The sequence below is a fragment of the Acipenser ruthenus genome, chromosome 2, assembly GCF_902713425.1.
Source record: "Acipenser ruthenus chromosome 2, fAciRut3.2 maternal haplotype, whole genome shotgun sequence".
Classification (NCBI taxonomy): domain Eukaryota; kingdom Metazoa; phylum Chordata; class Actinopteri; order Acipenseriformes; family Acipenseridae; genus Acipenser; species Acipenser ruthenus.
In genome coordinates this window covers 77,629,024-77,649,682 of record NC_081190.1, presented here as the reverse complement: position 1 = coordinate 77,649,682, position 20,659 = coordinate 77,629,024, and the positions used below count along the sequence as shown (strand labels likewise).

General features: G+C 36.0%; 1 protein-coding gene across 1 annotated transcript in view; it reads left to right on the top strand.

Moving 5' to 3' along the window:
* The window catches only part of focad (focadhesin), a 94,188-nt gene extending 73,614 nt beyond the window's left edge, over positions 1-20,574 (top strand). The window contains exons 33-44 of the mRNA XM_034014913.3: positions 3,556-3,627; positions 4,828-4,930; positions 5,793-5,873; positions 6,562-6,690; positions 9,074-9,189; positions 9,614-9,874; positions 10,439-10,528; positions 10,999-11,176; positions 11,356-11,453; positions 16,073-16,324; positions 16,946-17,021; positions 19,287-20,574. Coding sequence (XP_033870804.3) covers positions 3,556-3,627; positions 4,828-4,930; positions 5,793-5,873; positions 6,562-6,690; positions 9,074-9,189; positions 9,614-9,874; positions 10,439-10,528; positions 10,999-11,176; positions 11,356-11,453; positions 16,073-16,324; positions 16,946-17,021; positions 19,287-19,360 — 1,530 coding nt within the window. The 3' untranslated portion in view covers positions 19,361-20,574. The remainder of the gene's footprint in view (positions 1-3,555; positions 3,628-4,827; positions 4,931-5,792; positions 5,874-6,561; positions 6,691-9,073; positions 9,190-9,613; positions 9,875-10,438; positions 10,529-10,998; positions 11,177-11,355; positions 11,454-16,072; positions 16,325-16,945; positions 17,022-19,286) is intronic.
* Positions 20,575-20,659: the final 85 nt, after the last annotated feature.

Genomic DNA, 20,659 nt, shown 5'->3' with positions numbered 1-20,659 from the left:
ATGAGAACCATTAAAACTGGTTAGAATGCGTACATGATTCACATGAATCATAGTTATGGAAATGAATGCTTCCTGCATTCTCCATAAAAAAAAAAACTGTTCAACTGTGCTAACTGCAAATGTACTCGTATCTTAACAAAAGAACATATGTAATTGTTTTTTGCTATTCACAGAATAAAATAAATACCAGTTTTTTTATGTGTTTGGCTAAGAAAATAACATCATTTCTGTTTTGGTGAATTAAATAAAGTTTAATGTTCATGCAACTGTTCTAGACATTTTTTTTTTTTTTTTAAATGAATGCATTTTGTTGTACAGCTGGGATTCAAGTGCTTTTGAGCATGATATGCAAAGCTCTGATTGGCTCAGATGTTTCACACTTTCAAAACTTTATTTAATACATCAAAACAAAATGCTGTGAGCTAAAACTTCATGTGCACATTTTTGCTCACTTGTTTTTTTTAACAAATTTGTGTTGGAATGTTTACATTTGTGTGTGTTGTAAGTGGAATAAGCAGAAAACTTGATGCTTCAGCTTGGGTAATGTTACCCATTTGTGATAAAAACATTTTTGATTTTCCCAATCAAGGGTTAGTTTTTAATTACTCTCATCAAACAATCACGTATACTGCATGCACGGTACAATATATCATGCAGCGGACCAGCTGCAGTCTCTTTTAAAGTCAGAGCCTTATGAAAGTCACTGTTATGGGTTGATTTGTTGGTTTTCAAAAGCGGTCTTCATATACTGTATTTCCACCTGCTGACAGCAGAAGTCACAGTAGAGATGGAAATAGTTACAGTAACAATATGGTAACAAGCTAAAATACTGTTCATTAAAAATGCAAAAACTGTAAAATGAAATAGTATTGTTTGTGTTCCTTGTTTACAAATGAAATGCTACATGGCTATAGAAATTGAAGTTAAATATGATGTTTGTAAAGCCAATCTTTTGTCTTTTTTCTGAGAAAGCAAGCCTTTGTACTGTGAATTACACCAAGAATGACCCTTCTCTCAGTTGGAAATAACACTTGCAGGATGCTGGTTGTTAGGCCTTTTTTTATATTTTCATTTAAATGCAAATACTTGGTCTCTTGGATGACTGCCAGGAAGCATTTCCATAGAAACACCATGAATGCAGTGCTGTACGTTTTAAGCCACTACTCAGTTACCATGATGATCCATCCTTTTAATGTGTGTTTTTTTAAAATATATATATAAAAAAAAAATAAGCATTAAAAAAAAAAAAAAATCTTTCTGAGGGTGGATATTCTATATTGGTTGTTGTTGTTCCTTGCATGTTCTTAAAATTTCCCTGAGGAGGTACTCTGTAGCCCTCTGGCTGTAGCTTTGATCATTCAAACAGCTAGTGCTCCTGAATAACTTGTAACCTGGTATACAGTTTCCCAGAATTGCCAGATTTATCTAAAATATTGTTGCTAAAATGTTTGATACTGTAACGTGTTGTGCCCTGTAATTTGAAAACCAGCAGGCTTTTGACAAAAGATCTAAATGTGAAAGATGTAGACTGCCCTTTGTATGTTTAATTAGTCATGGCACAGGCTTTAGTTTATGTGTTGGGGGTAATCTGAGCTTTTCTTGACAAAATTACAACTACAAAAACTTGACAGCCCGATCTATATATTTCTACCTGTCAATCTGTGTCTAATACATATTAAAATGTATTTTGTGTTAAAACTGATTTTAAACATGTTGATATGCTTGTTTACCATTTGTGCACGGAAGGTTGTTCAGCCTTATAAACTACAGATGCTTGTTAAAGAAAGCAATGTTACATCATCAAAACTAAACATGTGGTATTTTAGTTAGAATTTTCAGTATTAATAATTAATATGAACACTATACAAAGAAATGATATGACTATGTAAATTCAGCCATGTAAAACACATGTAAGTGATTATAAAAACAGCCATAATTTCCATAGTTTATTATAAGAACCAAAAAGGGATTAGATTTTTATATATTAGTTGTGTCTTGTAGAAATAACAAGGCACATATCTCTAGTAAAACAATGTCCCACAACTATTCAGGTCTCTATCCAAGGTGCTTCCAGAGCAGTGCCTTTATCTCTTTTGGTTCCTGTGGGGATTGAGAATGATTTAATATCCAGTCTGGAAGACAACAATAGAATTAAATCTGGTGTCACATTAATTACCCTTTTCTGGCCATAATAATTATCAGTAGTGTTTCCAAAAGTGATTTTATTCAATAAAGGTATTTAAGGGGTTAAGAAAGAAGCGTGATTGTATTTATTTATTTATTTATTTATTTATTTATTTATGTTCAGCTGCTACTGAAACAATAAACAAGAAACTCTGCCAGAATTTACACAACCTTGTCATGAAGCCATTTTATATCAAGTGTTAACTCAAGCAGAGCTCCCATCAAGTTCAGTCATGCAAAATAAGAAGGTTTAGCTAGTCATTCTACCACATTACGGTTTTTAAAATACAGTGGAAAGCTCTTGAACCGGATTTTATCAGCATTCTGCATGAAAAAAAACATATAATATTGGATTAATTGCAGTAGCTCTAGTTAACCAGTGTAGCGTGCTGATGACTTTCAGTGTTATGATGTACCACACCAGCCAACTCCAAACATTGGGTACAGTAGTCTCCTCGTACAGGAGAACACTTCGTCTAAGAGAACAACCTTGTGGTAAAACAGATTTTTCCCATTGTAAATGCTCCACCTAACGGAACAGGAACTTTGCTTAAAAGAACACCTTTTTGGTGCCGATAGCGGTTCGTTCACAACTGATACAGTACTGTCACTGCGAGAGTCTTGAGGAACACTGATTCTGTGCTCTGTTAATTTAGTTTGACACCTTATTTTATTAACGTTAGTTTGTCTCTTACTTTATTATTATAGTTTATTAACATACACTAGCCTATTACTTTTCTCTTATGTATTCTGTTCATTTCATATGTTAGGGCACGTGTGTCTTAACAAGTAAAACATATTTGTTTTTTTATTGATTCATATTGTGTCTGTGATCAATGTGTTCTCTTAGCCGGAGACTACTGTACTGTAATATTTCCTAACATACTTTAATATTTAATGTCCAAAGCAAAAATAACCTATGTCTGCATGTTAATTTTACATATTTACATTTACTGTAGATAATGACAGTTGTACATCTTGGTGATCTACATTGTTATGATACTGACGGCTGCAATGTGTTCATAGCCGGGGCGGGGGTGTGTGTTACTAACATGCATGTTACAGTTACAGCTTGTCAGTTACTTAATACATGTTTTTCTTGGGTTCAAAAACTTGTACTAATTGGCTGGTCATTTATTTAAAACAATTAGAATGTCATTATCGTGAAGAATACCTCTTGATGTGGACCCGTTTCTGTTTCTTGACAGTACTGGCACCAGGATTTATCTTTCTTAGTGACAGAGAGAGACTTGACATTTTTAAAACGTTTTATATTGTAGAAATGCATTGGTCTTCATAATGAATCATACTACTGTATGCTTACATACCTGTAAAAGCAATTGTCCACAGTTCTGTCTGTCTTTACCGCAGCTGAAGTCTGATGCTGTACAAGCCTCCCAGCATCAAAGCCGGCTTAATGAGGTCATAAGAACAATAACCCAGGTAAGGCAAACCATGTTTGTTTTTTTTATTTCTTGGGGTATGGACATAAACACAAATACACTTGAGTATCAGTAGAATTCAAAGTCTATCCTTTTCCTGTTAGTCATTCGCATTTTTTGTAAAACCGGGGATGGCAGCTGGTTGTGACATTGTTTTTAATAAATATCTCCCTTGTTTTTTCATGCCTAATAGAGAATCAAGCTCTTCTTATGTGTTTTGCCCCCAAAGAATCATGGACATTTTTAAGGATATGAAGTTGTTGTTATTATTATTTATTTATTTAGCAGACGTCTTTATCCAAGGCGTCTTACAGAGACTAGGGTGTGTGAACTATGCATCAGCTGCAGAGTCACTTACAACAACGTCTCACCTGAAAAGACAGAGCACAGGGAGGTTAAGTGACTTTCTCAAGGTCACACAGTGAGTCAGTGGCTGAGGTGGGATTTGAACCGGGGACTTCCTGCTTACAAGCCCTTTTCTTTAACCACCGGACCACACAGCCTCCTTATTATTATTATTATTATTATTATTATTATTATTTATTTCTTAGCAGACGCCCTTATCCAGGGCGACTTACAATTGTTACAAGATATCACATTATTTTTACATACAATTACATTTTTTTTTTTTACATACAATTACCCATTTATACAGTTGGGTTTTTACTGGAGCAATCTAGGTAAAGTACCTTGCTCAAGGGTACAGCAGCAGTGTCCCCCACTGGGGATTGAACCCACAACCCTCCGGTCAAGAGTCCAGAGCCCTAACCACTACTCCACACTGCTTCTCCTTACCATCATTATTACAGCTATTATTGGTATGAATTCAGAGCACCCTGAAGGGGTTCTGTCTCCTTCGATGGGTTGGTGAAGCACTATTGAGATTACTGCCCAGGTGACAGTGGAGTTAAAATAATCCTCAAAGATGTCAGGGCCTACATTTTATGTCTTCTATGAAGCACAGAAGCAGTATCAGCAAAACGCCTACACAAACTGTTTAGATATATTTAATTTCACTGACAATCTTCACACATTTTTTAGTCAGTTGGAAAACCAGAAGAACTGACAGGGCTAGTAGTAGGCTCTTGGTTGACTGGTGTTTCTCAATTTTTGTCCAACTAGAAAGTAGAGTTTTGGTTTATACATGTTTGGAAAAATGTTATCTTCTGTACATATATTAACATTGCTTTCTCCACCCTAGGTTATAAGTTTCTCTGGTGCGATTGGACTGCAGTCGAATGCCTCCTGTCTCATAGGACATGTTCACCTTGCAAACTTGTCATCAAGTCAAAGCAGGACTTCAGGTAGGCTTTCATATAAAAATCTGAATCCTGCAGAACACAGAGTTAAATGTACTTGTTTGATGTTTCAGGTACACATAATAAACATTTCAACTGCTGCTACCTGGTACCTATAACTTTCAATACTAAAGAGGTTGCAATTGCGGTTGTACCATTGATGTGAATGTGGCACGTGGTATAGAAAGTGATTAGGTTTAGAGAAGCAACAGTTTACACTTTGAATCTGTAATGTTGTATTTGAAAAATGTGCATATCTGCATTAATGTACGTAAATGTAAAGCACCAGGAGATCGAGAGCACAAGAAAAAGAGACCATCGGATAGTTGCTAGTGCTAACACAGATTCTGTAGCACTATGTGGGGCCAACTTTTGCAATAGGTTGGTATGGTTGGATTGTTGTCGCTATTTGTACTTGTTTTCAATGTAAAATCAACTATTTTAATTAATATTACTATTAATTTTATTTATAAAGTAAACGTTGGAGTTATAGTGCTATGTGTGAATATTGTAAGAGATTTTAAAGCTTTTATCACTCCTTTTGACAGGTGACTCAACTGGGGTTTTAATGGGGTTTCCAATACTGCCATATTGTGCCTGCTTTTTCTCAGACATTAAAGAATGACACCAAAGGAGCATTAGAGAACAGAGATTTGCTGACACCTTGAGGTGTACGGTGTAACTGATAAAGAATTGAGCACAGATATTGCTTGGTATTCCTCCTTTTACTGACTAATTGTCAACTGTCTAAAAAGACAACGAAACACTCTTAAGCTCTGGAAGAATATTTTATTAATTTATTTACTCATGTACCAGTGTAGGTCAGCTTGGTTCTTCTTTTTTTTTAATGAAATACCTTTTTTTGCAGTTCCTCCAGATTTGGGGTACTTGTCTGAGAAGAGTGTCATCAAGGCAGCTGTGGATTACATCATCGAAGCTGGAAAGAAAGGTACACTTCGTGGTGCTGGGGAATTCTTTCTACTGTATTGGAAGCAGTTATCAGTTTTTAACTTTTTGCATTTTTGTCATATTTCATCCTTTGCATTTCCTCTTTAGCCCTGGTTAAAATTAGTTTAACCATACTTTCCAATACTAAAGAGGCTGTGAAAACAGGAAAACTTATGATCTTAGGGTATGTGTCTTTTTAATTAATGTAATGCTGTAGCCAGTGTATATTTTCTACACCTGCCTGTCTCTATATTAGTTGTGACCTTATCTTTAGTTGTTTTAAGTCTTTTTTATGTCCTTAGCAAGCATTGGTTGTAGTAGGCCTACTTTTAATTGTTATTAAAAAGAACAAAAACAGCCCATCTTTTTGTTTGTTATTGAACATACACATCCAAGACAAAATATTTTAAGTAGATTAGGTTAATAAAAAAAGTTTTAAATATAGGTAAAAAAGATATGAAAAATAAATACAATTAGTGAGGTTGACAGAGGATACAAATATGTTATAGAAGTTATTTAATGCATCCCAGTGAGCATTTACTTAAAAAAAAAAAAAAAACCCATTTTTTAGGCCAGTTAAACTGTACAGAGTGATCTCCAAAAAGGGTTAAAGATCCCCACTGTACTAGAACTTTACTGTGGAGTTTATAAAAGCTAATCATTTCCCACCTGTTCTTGTGTTTTTCTAGGTCCTGAGTCCATCCCCCCGGAGCTGGTGAAGGTGGCTCTGGAGCCTGTTGCTTCAGTGGGTGGCAGTTTCCAGTATCCACCTGTCAACTGGGCTGCTATTCTCTCTCCCTTGATGAGGCTTAACTTCGGTAAAGCACTTTTATTATTTTCATTTTAGATTACAGATAACTCAAATGCCATGTAAAACATGAACAGTGTACATCTTAGGTAGCTGTGTTGTTGGTACCTAATTTAATAAATAAAATAAAAGTTTTAAAAATCTATGAACGACTTAAAATATAACAAATTAAGAAAAACCCTTGAATACTAATATGAGAATAAATAGCTCAAATGCTGTCACCTGAGTTCAGGAGCTCTCCTTCAGTTCTAGTTGCCTGCCATAGAACCTAGGCTAGATCAGCCAAAGGGTCTTAGTAGAGGTAAGAACCAGCACCACCTCGTGATCTAGCACTTTAGCATTTCGCATAGTTTCCTTCCTTCCTTTCCTGGTTTTGCTGGTTATACACTTGTGTGCACTAGATGGCGCTGGTGCCTACTAACAAAAAGACACTATAATTGGCCTAATCAGAGCTTTTTAATTATTTTAAACAGTTGGAGGTTCCAAGTTAAATATAAAATTATATAAGGAACTTGAATTCTCCAACTTTTTGTAAGCTAAACAATTTTTAAAAAGTCAAATTCAGCTAATTATTAGTTCAATTAAGGTTTCAAGTAAATAATTGAGAGCTCGGTTGGAACAAAAACCAGCAGGACAGTGGGTCCCCAGGACCAGGGTTGAGAACCTCTGCTTAGCTGATCTAGCGTACATTTATATATGTTTATGACAGGCAACTAGGACTGAAGATCAGCTCCTGAACTCATAGTCAAAGCAAAAAAAAAAAAAAAACTACAATATTTCAGTAATGATTGCAAACAGGTAAGGGAACAATAATAAAATGTCATTTTAAGGCTATGTTGTTGGTTTTTTTTACTACTGTATTTGTGTGATTATTTTAAATATTTCCAGTTACATGATGGTTTGAATTGTAAAACATATAGACTGGGATTTTAAAAACCATGTCGTTTTAAACAATTTCACAGTGGTATTAAAAAGCTCCTTTTAAAAGTGGAAACAGCAGGGGGTGCTGTTTGCCCTTCTATAAATGTAAATAAACAAATTAAAGAAAAATCTGTTATACAGGGTGTATTTGCCATCTATATAATTTTTCCACCCTCTGCTAAGTCTGCTATTTCATTTATGAACCATCATATCAACTATTACAGAAGTGTGCTATTTTGATATTGATTAGAAAGCTCAGTTAACCAGTCACTGCCATTACTGTACTGTGCTCTCACATAATGTACTATAGTTTACTTTAAGTGTGTACTGTAATTATACGTCTAGATATAAGGAGCATAATGGAATCCCAAATCAAGTACTCATTATTTTGTGTTACAGTTAGTTTAATGGGTTTATGATGATGCAATTTGAATTACTCAGTACAATAGAATAGAACAATACATTATCCAAAAAAATAAATTGGATGCCCAAACATACGTTCTTAACCAGTAACAGATAAAAGAAGTCTGTACCTTGATTATTAAAAAAATGAAATAAAAATTGGCAAGCAGTATTATGCTTTTAAATCACAGGTACAAAGAAGTGTAGCCTCGTGGCCATTTTCATCCAGCTTTAGCACGAGTCATTAAACTTCCATGACAGTGCTATTCCAAAGATAACTAATGGCAGGCTTTGTTTTAGTACACTTATTGTATTGGATACAATCTCAAAATGATTATGATATTTGTACAGTGTAACAACCATAACTATAAAACACTCAATCTGAGAATGTGTATAAATACTAAAAGCAATTTGTTAAAAAAACAACATTTAGTCAAAGACTTATCATCGAAACTTAGTTTTTCTGATATTTTTTATATTCTTTTAAGTACTGGTGCACAGCATAGGCTAGTTTACCCCAGTTATGCCTAATGCTTTGCAATAGAAACCTATTTGTTCTCATCACATTGCCACCCCAAAAATGTCTTCAATTGAGCGTTTTTTTCTTCACCAATAAACGGCTGGACTTGCTATTTCAAATCTGATGTAGGGAAGTGTTTACCAAAAACCTGATCCCTATGATTGTGATAACCAGTGTATATATTTTTTTTAGTTAATTTCTTTCCAAATAAAAGCACACACATTTGTAATCCTGTTGAAAGAGTATATTTAAATGTTAAATGTGAAAAATACAATATTGGGTATAATGTGAATGCTGTCTGTTTGGAAGGAAAAACGAAAATGTAATTGTTCATTAATTTCTGAACCAACTTGATTGGCTTAGCAACACACACCTTTACACTATAAATATTTTAACCTGTATATTTACTCTTGTACATTCTTGCTAGGGGGTTATACTGTATAACGATTTTATATAAATATATGGGTATATAATGTTTTGAACAGCCAATAAGAGACGTTCACAGCTATAAACATTTAAGTTAACTTTTTATGTGTATTTTACCTCTTAGGTGAAGACATCCAGCAACACTGCATTGAGCTAGCTGTGAGCCAATCCCAGTCATCCCAGAGTGCCTCTATGTTCCTAGGAATGTGGCTGGCACCACCTCTTGTTTACAGTCTCAGTGTAAGTAATACACTGTGTTACAGCCAAGTTATTGCATTATTATATCTGACTTATTGCCCTGCTTCCACTGAATAAACATCAGCATTTTAGCCTGCATCTCAGATCAAACCCAATTCCATGAAATGACTGTGAATTACTTTGAATTTACTTGAATCTATTACTTATTTTATCAATATGAATATATAAAATAAAGACATTAAGAAACATTATTAACAATTGCTTCAGATCATCTACAAACTGCCTAAATCTCCTGAATTACTTGGTGGAATTTACTAAAGCTATCCAATTTGATTACTTTTTAAAATCTAAATTGACAATTAAGTGCTTTTATTTACCACATATTTTTCCATGAAAGTGCCATTTTTATTTGAAGTATTTTCTTTTAGAGATGGTTTGTTAAATTACCAGGTTCTCCTTTTCCTAGCTAAAGACAAGAGGCTACCTTTACAAGTCTCTTTCCCTTTGGATGAAACATGTCCCTGATGACAAACTGCAGTCATATGTGGAGGCGTTGGCAGTTCAGCACTTTACAGCAGAGAACAGACTGCAGTACCCAGGCCTGTGCTTGTCAGTACTGGAAGGGCTTGGCCAAGCCACAAAGCTGCCCAATCCAGCGCAGTACTGCTGGGGCATAATCTGCAACACCACAGAGAAAATCTTCCAGCTGCTACCAGATGAAATTCAGGTAGTCGAGCAGTGCAAAGTTCAAGGGCATAAAAACTCGTAATGCAGCATATCATTGAATTCAATCTGACCCGATACCATTCCCATAATTGAAAGAATTGTATTTTTAAACTAGAGGCAGAATGATTTATTGTTTTGTTGATTCATGCTACTTCAATACACAATAGGGTATGCATTCTAGAGATCATACCAAATTAAGACTTCCCATGGTACAAATGCCAGTGACAGTTGTTACATTATTGAAGTCTATCACAGTTCTTACATTTTCAGTCTTTAAATAAAGTGTGAATTTGGTTCCTTAAAAGGGTGATCTAAACAACCAATACCCTGCAAGGATAAGCCACAGCTACATCAACAACCGATCCCTATTACAATATACCACAGTTATCCCAGAATTCCCCCTTGAATTGCAGTAGGAGGGATTCCTTGGTGCTGTAAAATGTTTTAATAAATCCTGGCACAGTATAGGCTGATCAAATCAACCCCAAAGATGTAGTAACAGTTTATTTGAATACAATTATATATTTTGTTTGTAAAGTGTTTTCTATTCTTATTCCATTTCTAGGACAGTGAAGTCAGTCTCTATGTGGAAATTGCTAAATGTCTGTCAGAGATGGCAGACACTGAAATTGACAGAATAACTCAAGTCACCAAGGTAAACCTATGAGATCAGTTCTCAAACCTTTGTTTTCGGAATGCAAACGCTTGTCTTTAATTCAGAAAACAAACAAACAATTGCAATAATTTGGTACCTTAAAAAAATGGCAGTTATAAGCGATCTTAGTTAGTTAACAGGCCATAGCAATATATTGATATAAGAGCATGTAACTAAGGCATTTCTAAGAAATGTTATTATCACTTATACAATAATGTTTGTGCTATTCATTTTTCTTTTAATAAACCTTGTTAATAATTGTTAAATATTTCAGTAACACAAAGAATGTGCGGCAAAAAAAATGTCTTTAATTACCAATCTGCATGCCCTAGCAGTCTAAAGCAATAAAGCAATGTTTTTAAAAAGTGATCGATTAGAATATAGGGATTAACCATATAAAGATGTGATATCTACATGGCTGCCCCCCCCCCCCCCCCCCCCCCCCCATTGCTGAGATGTTTTCATTGCAGGATAACCTTGTGAAGACATCCCTCATCAGGGCCTACCTGGTCTCTCAGGGCAGAGTCCCACTGCTGTGTTTGAATGATGTCATTGCTGCTGCCTTGGGCGATAGCCAGAAAGAGTCAGTCTGCTGGATGTTGTTACAGAGTTTTTATCAGGCACGCCTTGCAGCCAACCCAAATACAGGTATGGATCCGATACATACAGTTATATTGATTTAAAAGAAAAACAACATAACATTTATTATTTCAAATCCTAAGCATAGAGGATAAAATATATTTGATCTCAGTAGTAATCATTCCGGTCCATTAAGCCTGCTTTTTAAGTGAATCCACCTCTTAGAATTGATCTTGCTTTTTTTTCAGGAGTTCTAAACAGAATGGAATGGCTTTTAGAATTAATGGGCCATATCAGAAATGTTGCTTATCGATCAACCCCTGTAGAGCATGAGGATATCAAGCAGGTAATATACATGTCATATAGTGGCAGAAAATCATTTATTCGGTCACTGTCCTCAGTTTTTAACAGGAATGCATTTGTATATGTTGGTGATTACAAATAGTAACATGTAATATCATTAAAATATATGTACATCTATATGCTTTTGCTCAAAAGAGTGTATGTATATATATATTAGGGATGGGACAAATAGAGCGATTCCAAATTATTTTCCTTTAAGGTCTCAGTGAACCGACACATTTCAATTGAAAGCCAGTTAAACTTTTAAATCACACAATTAGGTTGTGCTGTGTGTATAATCTCCAAAGTGCTTTCAATTAAAAACAAATTGTCGCCTTTTAATCTGTAGTGTAACGTCTTCAAGTAGGGTTTAAACAAAACAAAAACAGAACCTACATTTAATTTGAACATGGTGACGCTCTTAAATGATGTCATTAGGTTCTGCAGAGTGCTGTTGATTCAAAGGGAATTGTGTGCTTTTAAATGGCCAATTATCATCATGTATGTTTTGACTCATCTTAATTTAAAACTTTTAAACCTCAACATCAATAGATCGAAGAACTGTAACAAGAGGGATTTTTTAAAACCCTACTTAAGGTGACCGTATGGCTCCGTGATAAGCGGGACAGTGTGGGATAGTTCAGGCTTTTCAACTCACAACCCAATGCATTCTGGTAAGTGTAGTCCTGCCTCTCTAAAGGTAAGAATGGTACCTGAGACAGGTAAAACGTACCAGAATGCAAGCCTGAACTATCCCAAACTGTCCCCTGAACACTGAGCCATATGGTTACCTTAACCCTACCTGAAGACGTTACACACTATTGTTATGCTTACGTGTTTATAATGTGCATCGGCCACGCGAAACTCGCCTGTTTACAGATTAAAAGGCGACAATTTGTTTTTAATTGAAAGCACTTTGGAGATTATACACACAGCACAACCTAATTGTGTGATTTAAAAGTTTAACCAGCTTTCAATTAAAATGTGTCGGTTCACTGAGACCTTAAAGGAAAATTATTCAGAACCGCTATATTCGTCCCATCCTTAATAAATATATATATATTTATATATGTGGTTTGCAGAAGTATTCACCCCCTATAATGTCACATTTTGTTGAATTACAAATAATTTATGCACAGCTTTTCAAACTATTTTTTTTTATTCAAAGCTGTAGTGGTTAAACTGAACACTGTTATATGAGGAGGAGGTTAAATGTCAGCAAAACTTGCAAAGAAAATGTGCAAAATGAAATGTACTGGTTGCATTAGTATTCAGCCCCTTAAGTCAGTACTTGGTAGAAGCACCTTTTGCAGCAGTTACTGCTATGAGTCTTTTTGGATAGGTCTCTACTAGCTTTGCACACGTGAAAATTGCTCCAGTTATGATAAGTTTGTTGGGGATTGTCGATGGACTGCAATCTTCAAATCTCGCCATAGATTTTCGATTGGATTCAAGTCAGGACTTTGACTGGGCCGCTCAAGAACATTAATTCTCTTCTTGTTCAACCACTCCAGTGTGGCTTTGGCTTTGTGCTTCGGGTCACTGTCCTGCTGAAATGTGAATTTCCTCCCCAGTTTCAGTCTTGGCTGACTCAAACAGGTTTTCCTCAATGATTCGCCTGTACTTTGCACCATCCATTCTCCCCTCTGTCCTGACAAGCTTCCCAGTCCCTGCTGAAGAAAAGCATCCCCATAACATGATGCTGCCACCACCATGCTTGACAGTTGGGATGGTGTTGACTGGGTGATGTGCAGTGTTGGGCTTGCACCAGACAGAAAAGTTAAATTTTTGTCTCGTCTTACCACAAAACCTTTTTCCACATGTCTACAATATCATCTACATGCTTTTTCGCAAACTCCATACGTGCTTTAAGATGAAGCTTTTTGAGTAATGGCTTCTTTCTTGCCACCCGTCCATACAGGCCAGCTTTGTGTAGGGACCGACTTATTATTGATGTGTGAACACTGACTCCCATCTCAGACACAGACCTTTGCAGATCTCTCAAGGTCATTGTTGGCTTCAGTGTGACAGCCCAAACCAGTTTCCTGCTTGCCCAGCTGCTCAGTTTGGGAGGGCGACCTGATCTGGGTAGTGTCTGGGTGGTATGATGCATCTTCCACTTAATGATGGACTTCACTGTGCAGAGAGGGATAATCGGCGCCTTTTGACATTTTCTTGTACCCTTCTCCTGCTCTGTGCCTCTCTACCACTTTATGCCTGACTTGTTTCGAAAGCTCCTTGGTCTTCATGGTTGCTTTGTTTGTTATATACCTGAGGGAAATTATCTACAAGTTAAACCACTTTGAGTACACACAGGCTGAAACCATTTCACTAACTTTGTGACCTTTCAAACAAATCATTTGCACCTGGCCTGATTTAGGGCTGCAGTAGCAAAGGGGTTGAATACTTATGCAACTGAGATTAATCTGTTTTTCTCTATAAATTTTACTTATTTATATTTTATATGCATTTTTTAACTTTATCAATTTGGAGAAGTTTGTGTAGATTCTACATGTAAAGCATCGTGGAGTACACTCAGGTGCCAACAAAATGGGAAACCTTTGCAGGGAGGAGAATACTTCTGCAAACCACTGTATGTATGTGTGTGTATATATATATATATATATATATATATATATATATATATATATATATATATATATATATATATATACACAATGCCTATAGTAAGTATTCACCCCCCTTAGACGTTTTCACAGTTTGTTGTGTTACAACCTGAAATCTTGATGCATTTAAATGGGATTTTTTTTCCTTTTGATTTACACAACCTACTCAACACTTTTTATTGTGAAACAACAGTTAATGAAAAATAAAAAAAACTGAAATGTCTTGGTTAGATAAGTATTCACCCCCCTGAGTCAAAACTTGGTAGAACCACCTTTGGCAGCAATTACAGCTGTGAGTCTTTTGGGGTAAGTCTCTACCAGGTTTGCACATCTGGATTTTGCAATATTCGCCCATTGTTCTTGGCAAAATTGTTCAAGCTCTGTCAAGTTGGATGGGGATCATTTGCGTACAGCAATCTTCAAGTCTTGCCACGGATTCTCAATCGGATTCAAGTCCGGGCTTTGACTGGGCAACTCTAGGACATTCACTTTCTTGTTTTTAAGCCACTCCAGTGTTGCTTTGGCTGTGTGCTTGGGGTCATTGTCCTGCTTAATGGTGAATCTCCGTCCCAGTCTTAGGTCTTTTGCAGACTGAAGCAGGTTTTCCTCAAGAATTTGCCTGTATTTAGCTCCATCCATTTTGTCCTCTACCCTGACAAGCTTTCCAGTCCCTGCTGATGAAAAGCATCCCCATAGTATGATGCTGCCACCACCATGCTTCACAGTAGGGATGGTGTTACCTGGGTGATGTGCTGTGTTGGGTTTGCGCCAGACATAACGCTTTGCATTTAGGCCAAATAGTTCAATTTTTGTTTCATCGGACCACAGAATCTTTTGCCACATCTTTTCAGAGTCTCCCACATGCCTTTTTGCAAAGCAGGATTTTACATGGGTTTTTTTTCAGAAATGGCTTCCTTCTTGCCACTCTTCCATACAGGCCAGATTTGTGGAGTACCTGAGCGATTGTTGACACCTGGACAGTTTCTCCCATCTCAGCCATGGAACGCTGTAGGTCTTTCAGAGTTATCATTAGCCTCTTACTGGCTTCTCTGACCAATGCCCTTCTTACCCGGCTGCTCAGTTTGGGAGGATGGCCTGCTCTAAGCAGATTCTGGGTGGTTTCGTATACCTTCCACTTCTTAATGATCGACTTGACTGTGCTCCAAGGGATATTCAATGCCTTTGAAATCTTTTTATACCCCTCCCCTGATCTGTGCCTTTCCACAACTTTATCCCAGAGTTGTTTTGAATGTTCCTTGGTCTTCATGGTAGTATCTTTGCTTAGAATGCACTACCCAACTGTGGGACCTTACAGAGACAGGTGTATTTAATCTTAAATCATGTGAACCACTTTTATTGCACACAGATGGACTCCATTTAAATTATTGTGTGAATTCTGAAGGCAATTGGTTGGACCTGAGCTTAATTAGAAGTGATATAGGAAAGGGGGTGAATACTTATCTAATGAAGACTTTTCAGGTTTTTATTTTTAATTGATTTGTTTTTTCACCTCCCCCCATTTTTTTCACCATTGAAAATGTTGAGTAGGTTGCGTAAATCAAAGAAAAAAAATCCCATTTAAATGCATCAAGATTTCAGGTTGTAACACAACAAACTGTGAAAATGCCCAAGGGGGGTGAATACTTACTATAGGCACTGTATGTATGTATGTGGGTGGGTGGGTGGGTGTGTGTGTGTGTGTGTGTGTGTGTGTATATATATATATATATATATATATATATATATATATATATATATATATATATATATATATATATATATATAATATACAGACACATGTATACTCTGCCCTATTACATTACAGCCTCTTAGATACAAGGGATGTATCCCAGTGGCCCGCACAACCTTATCTCTTTGTGTAATTTAAGTGTACAGTACAGATTTCATGCAATTTCACTTATTTGACAGTTTATATGTGTGCTTTATATAAGCTTCAGCCTTTGTGTTTGGTAACCACTCTGCACTTCCTGTTTAGGCAACAGATTTCCTTCTTCAAATATTTTCTGCTGCTGTTGTGTCATGGGCTGACCATACCTCACCTTTGCTTCTTGGAGTCAGTGCCAAGTGGTTGTTAAGGAAACAAGAAACTGCATGTACCAACACCCCCAAAGCTATTTTTGGCAAACACTCAGCTGATGCACTTTCGGTGCAGCATTGCTTAACAGTTCTTCCATACAGCATTCAACTTTTGTTGGCTAAGGAACCTTGGAAAGGCCAAACCCAAAAGGTAAGACTACAGTTCGTAGATTCTGCTATCCTCTGTATTCTCATAATCTTCAATTTATGAAGATAAGGTCAAGTTGTCTGATGACACTGGAAGTTAACACAGTACATACGTTCTATTAACATTTATTTAATTTTTAAAATCTGTACGACACTTTGTGACTTTAAAGTGTCTGGGGGACTGTACCTGTTTAAATTGAATGGGTCTCTATGGAAAGCCCTTTCCCCCAATATCCTTCTGTCTCTTGGAATTGTGTACCAGAGGACCCGAGTGCATACTCTGTTTACAACACACAAAAAAGTAAATGCATTTCCCAGTTACTTCTGTCACTTGTTAGCTAATATATACATTGTAAAGCCTCCTAGTTTCAAGTCATATTCAGTCCAATTTTGTCATATCAACAATGCTTTTTGGAAAAACCAAGAATCTACAATATAAACATATACTTGGACACAGAACAGAAAATATTTTAGTAGTGCAGCTTGCAAGTTTGTATAATGTAAACAAAAAGAAACAAAATGTGGTACCACTGTAAATGCATTAACTCTTCATATACCTTAACTGAGGTTTGCAAGGTCCTAATATGCTGTGAAACTTCAATGATATTCAGTTATTTTGTTTCAGTTTATAGACTGGTTCATTGGAATAATGGAAGGTCCTAAAGATGGTCTGTCGGAAACATCTATTAAAACTGTAAAAGGTAAGACTTGAATTCTTGCTTCCATGTTGGCTTGCTACAGTGCAGTATTGAGTCAATTGATACTTTAACAAAATGATCAGTTTCTTAACAGTACAGTTAATTTAGTAAAACTAAATTCTGAATACTCCCTTTTGGCCTTTGTGGTTATTATTTTAAATTACAAATTAAAACAAAAGAGGGGGACAAGGCGACTGAAGCCAGATGTTTTATTGACAAGTTAATTCATAGTTGCATGCTAACAAGGCATTACCAGGCATTCATGAAAGAACCTGTATTCCACTCTTATCTAATGGCAAGTGAGTATTGCAGAGTAGAACTGAATGACTCATATTTGTTTACAAATAATTTTCTTTAATGAAAGTTACTCAGCACTTTATTTATCCGTTATGTACATTTTGTACATGTTATGATATATATTATTGCATGATTCACTTACAGTTGTAGTCAAATGTTTACATACCCCAATGGAAATTTATAAATTCTAGAAATTTCTCGATCAAAGAATTTGAGTATCCCAATTTCAACTATTGTTTCTATTATCAAGAAGTACAAGACTCATGGTACTGTCACAATGCTCCCTTGGTCTGGAAGAAAGAAGGTTCTTTCACCAAGAACAAGTAGAAGAATTGTGAGGAAGGTTAAGAACAATCCGAGATTAACTACCAAAGATATTCAAAGTGAATTGGCTGCAAGTGGGACTGGGGTTTCCATTTCAACCATAGGTCGAGTCTCAATGGTCGCAGGCCAAGGAAAAAGCCACTCTGAGGAAAACATCACAAGGACAATCGCTTAAAGTTTGCAAAAAAGCATTTGAATGATGGATATGAGTTCTGGAGTGATGAAACAAAAATTGAGCTATTTGGTCACGCTGATAGTCGTTACATTTGGAGAAAGTCTGGTGAGGTGTACAAAGAACACCATACCTATTGTCAAGCATGGAGGTGGTAATATCCTTATATGGGGCTTTTTTTTCCTCTAATGGCACAGGAAATGTATTTCCAATACATGGTAAAATGGATTACATAGCATACCAAAAGATACTGGCCAATCATCTGAAACCCTCCACCAAACTTGCATAACCCTTTGTGGTCCATTTATTCAGCGCGTTAAAAGTGTTTTTTTTTTCACCGTAAAACAGGTTTAAAAGGCACTGCGTATCAACAGGACACTCAGTACTCCATCTCCAGCCCCGCCCCACCCCTTGTTCACTGTATTTTTCACATACCTCTTTATAGTAGTGCATACCGATAAATCATCTCCTGATCACTCGTTTTATCACCAAACTCCTCAATAATGCGATCCAAGGCATTATTTTATTACTATAACATCTCAAAAAAGCTCTGCAAATGTCTGTGATATTCTTTGAGCACTGGCTGCAGAAGCAGCTATCTTGTTTGTTATGTCCGTGTTATCTCTGTGGTGCCTGGGCTATGTGTATTTCTCAGATACGCCCCATTTTTTTTCCCCCAGCTTCTCTCGGCTCCTATCGGTCTCACTCGGCCACTGAATGGTTTTTCTCGGCTTTTTCCGGAGAAAAAACGACTAGAGTCCTTGGAATTTGAATTGACTAGAACAATTTTGCGTTGAAGAATGGTAAAAAAAAAAATAAATAAATAAATAAATCATTAAATCATCATGCCAAAAGCTCATTGACAAATATCCTAATCAGATATTAGTTATTATTGCTAAAGGTGCCTCAACTTGCTATTAATTTCATTTTCCTAGTCAAGGTACGAGTACTTTTGAATTAGCATTTTTGGAGTTTTGGAAAAATATTGCTGAAATAAGTAATTTGTAGACATCTATTTCTTGTAACTTTTTTTCCTCATCCATAAAAGCAAAACATTTGCTACAAAAGATTTTCTCTTATAATTATTTTCGAGAAATTTCTAGAAATTATAAATTTCCATTGGGGTATGCAAACTTTTGACTACAACTGTATACTGCAACTACTTATAATGGATACCTAAACCAAAGTATTGATTTTACTTACAGTGCATAACAGACAGCTTTCCTTTTATTCAGCCTACATATTAAAGCTTTAAATTGAATAGTTTGCACTGAACAGCTTTTTACTAAAACTGATTTTTAATATATTGTTTACAGTGTATTGGACATGTTAAATTTGATTGATGTAAAGTTTTTTATGTTTTATGTTCATAACAAATACAACAAAAAACTAATAGTAAAAGCTATACCTTGTGTGAAAAATAGTGCTGAATTTTTTTTAATGTATTTTTTAATGTATTTTGTCCCTTGCAACAGCTGCTCTTTTAGCCTTAAGGTTTCTCCCCGAGTTCAAAAAGAAAGCAGTGTGGACCAGGGCTTACGGCTGGTAGCTCTGCAGTCCTACTCCAATTACCTAGGGTTGGGTAACAATCCTGGAAGTTTACGATCCCCATGAGGAGAGAATAGACTGAACGCTGTGCCACTTGCATGCATATTCTTTGGTGACCTAAAGCATCTCGGGTGGTTTAAAAGATTGATCCAGGGGTTAAGATGTTTGTGGGTTCTGGACTAAGGTCTAATTGCTTGCTGGTATTTTGTTTGTTAAACAACATTGTAAACAAGGAAATGTTTAGATGATTGAAAACGTTACACATTCTGCAGCCTCACTATAATCTGTACTTGAAAATTGTCATTCAGTTGTTACAATTATGTGTATGTTTTGTGATGTTCAAGGGGGTACCACAGGGGTGGTGTCGATTTAGTGAATTGGTGCCCAGCATATACAGGTGTGTATCTACATTCTGAAACTGGTAGTTATTTATAAGTTGTAAAGGAAAGGTAAAGTTATGTCTGCCATGCATTTTGTATATGACAATATATGTATATTGTCAAGTAGTGGTGTTGGAGTCCAAGTGATTTGTTACAGTTAACATGTATTGTTATCTTAAAGCATGATATCTGGCACTACTCTAGGTAAAAGAAATCTCTGTTTGCAACCCGAGCTTTCGGATATTGTCCCCTAATTACCACCTGCTTCCCCTATTGACTAATGTAATAGTCATGTTTACGTTATCATGTTTTAAAATGAAAATACAAGTTTACTATAACATGTATCTCTTAAGAAAATGCACACCTGGGGCCTATTTTGCCAGCTACCGATCACTTTAATTTGACTGCAGTACCAAGTCTTTTCCCCCAGTTATTTGCAGGTAGAGAAAATCATTGTTACAAGGGAGTGTAAATGTTCATTTGTTTAATAAAGCTTAATGCCAGTGTTTTGACAATGGTGAGTTACGAATGTACAGCAATCACTATTAGTAACATACCTGTCATTTATTTGACAATCATATGTATACTTATACACACTGCTTTAAAACAAAAACTTCTTTGAGGTTCTAAATCTGTTTTTAGATCTGTTCTTTTTCACAGCAGCAATGTGATTAGAGCATGTATAGACAATTCACTGAGTAGTGTGGTGTGTCTCTGTGGTAGTGGTTGATGGAGGGAGGGTAACGAAAATTGCAAATCTTTTACTCAGTCTTATACTGTATCTGGCTGCAAATCATTTGTTCATATCTTTGATTAAAAACTCTGCTTAACCACACCCAGCTAGTTTTACAGTTTATCACATGCCAAAAGATAATAGCATAACTAGAAAATAACACTGTGTAACAATTTTTTTTTTGGTT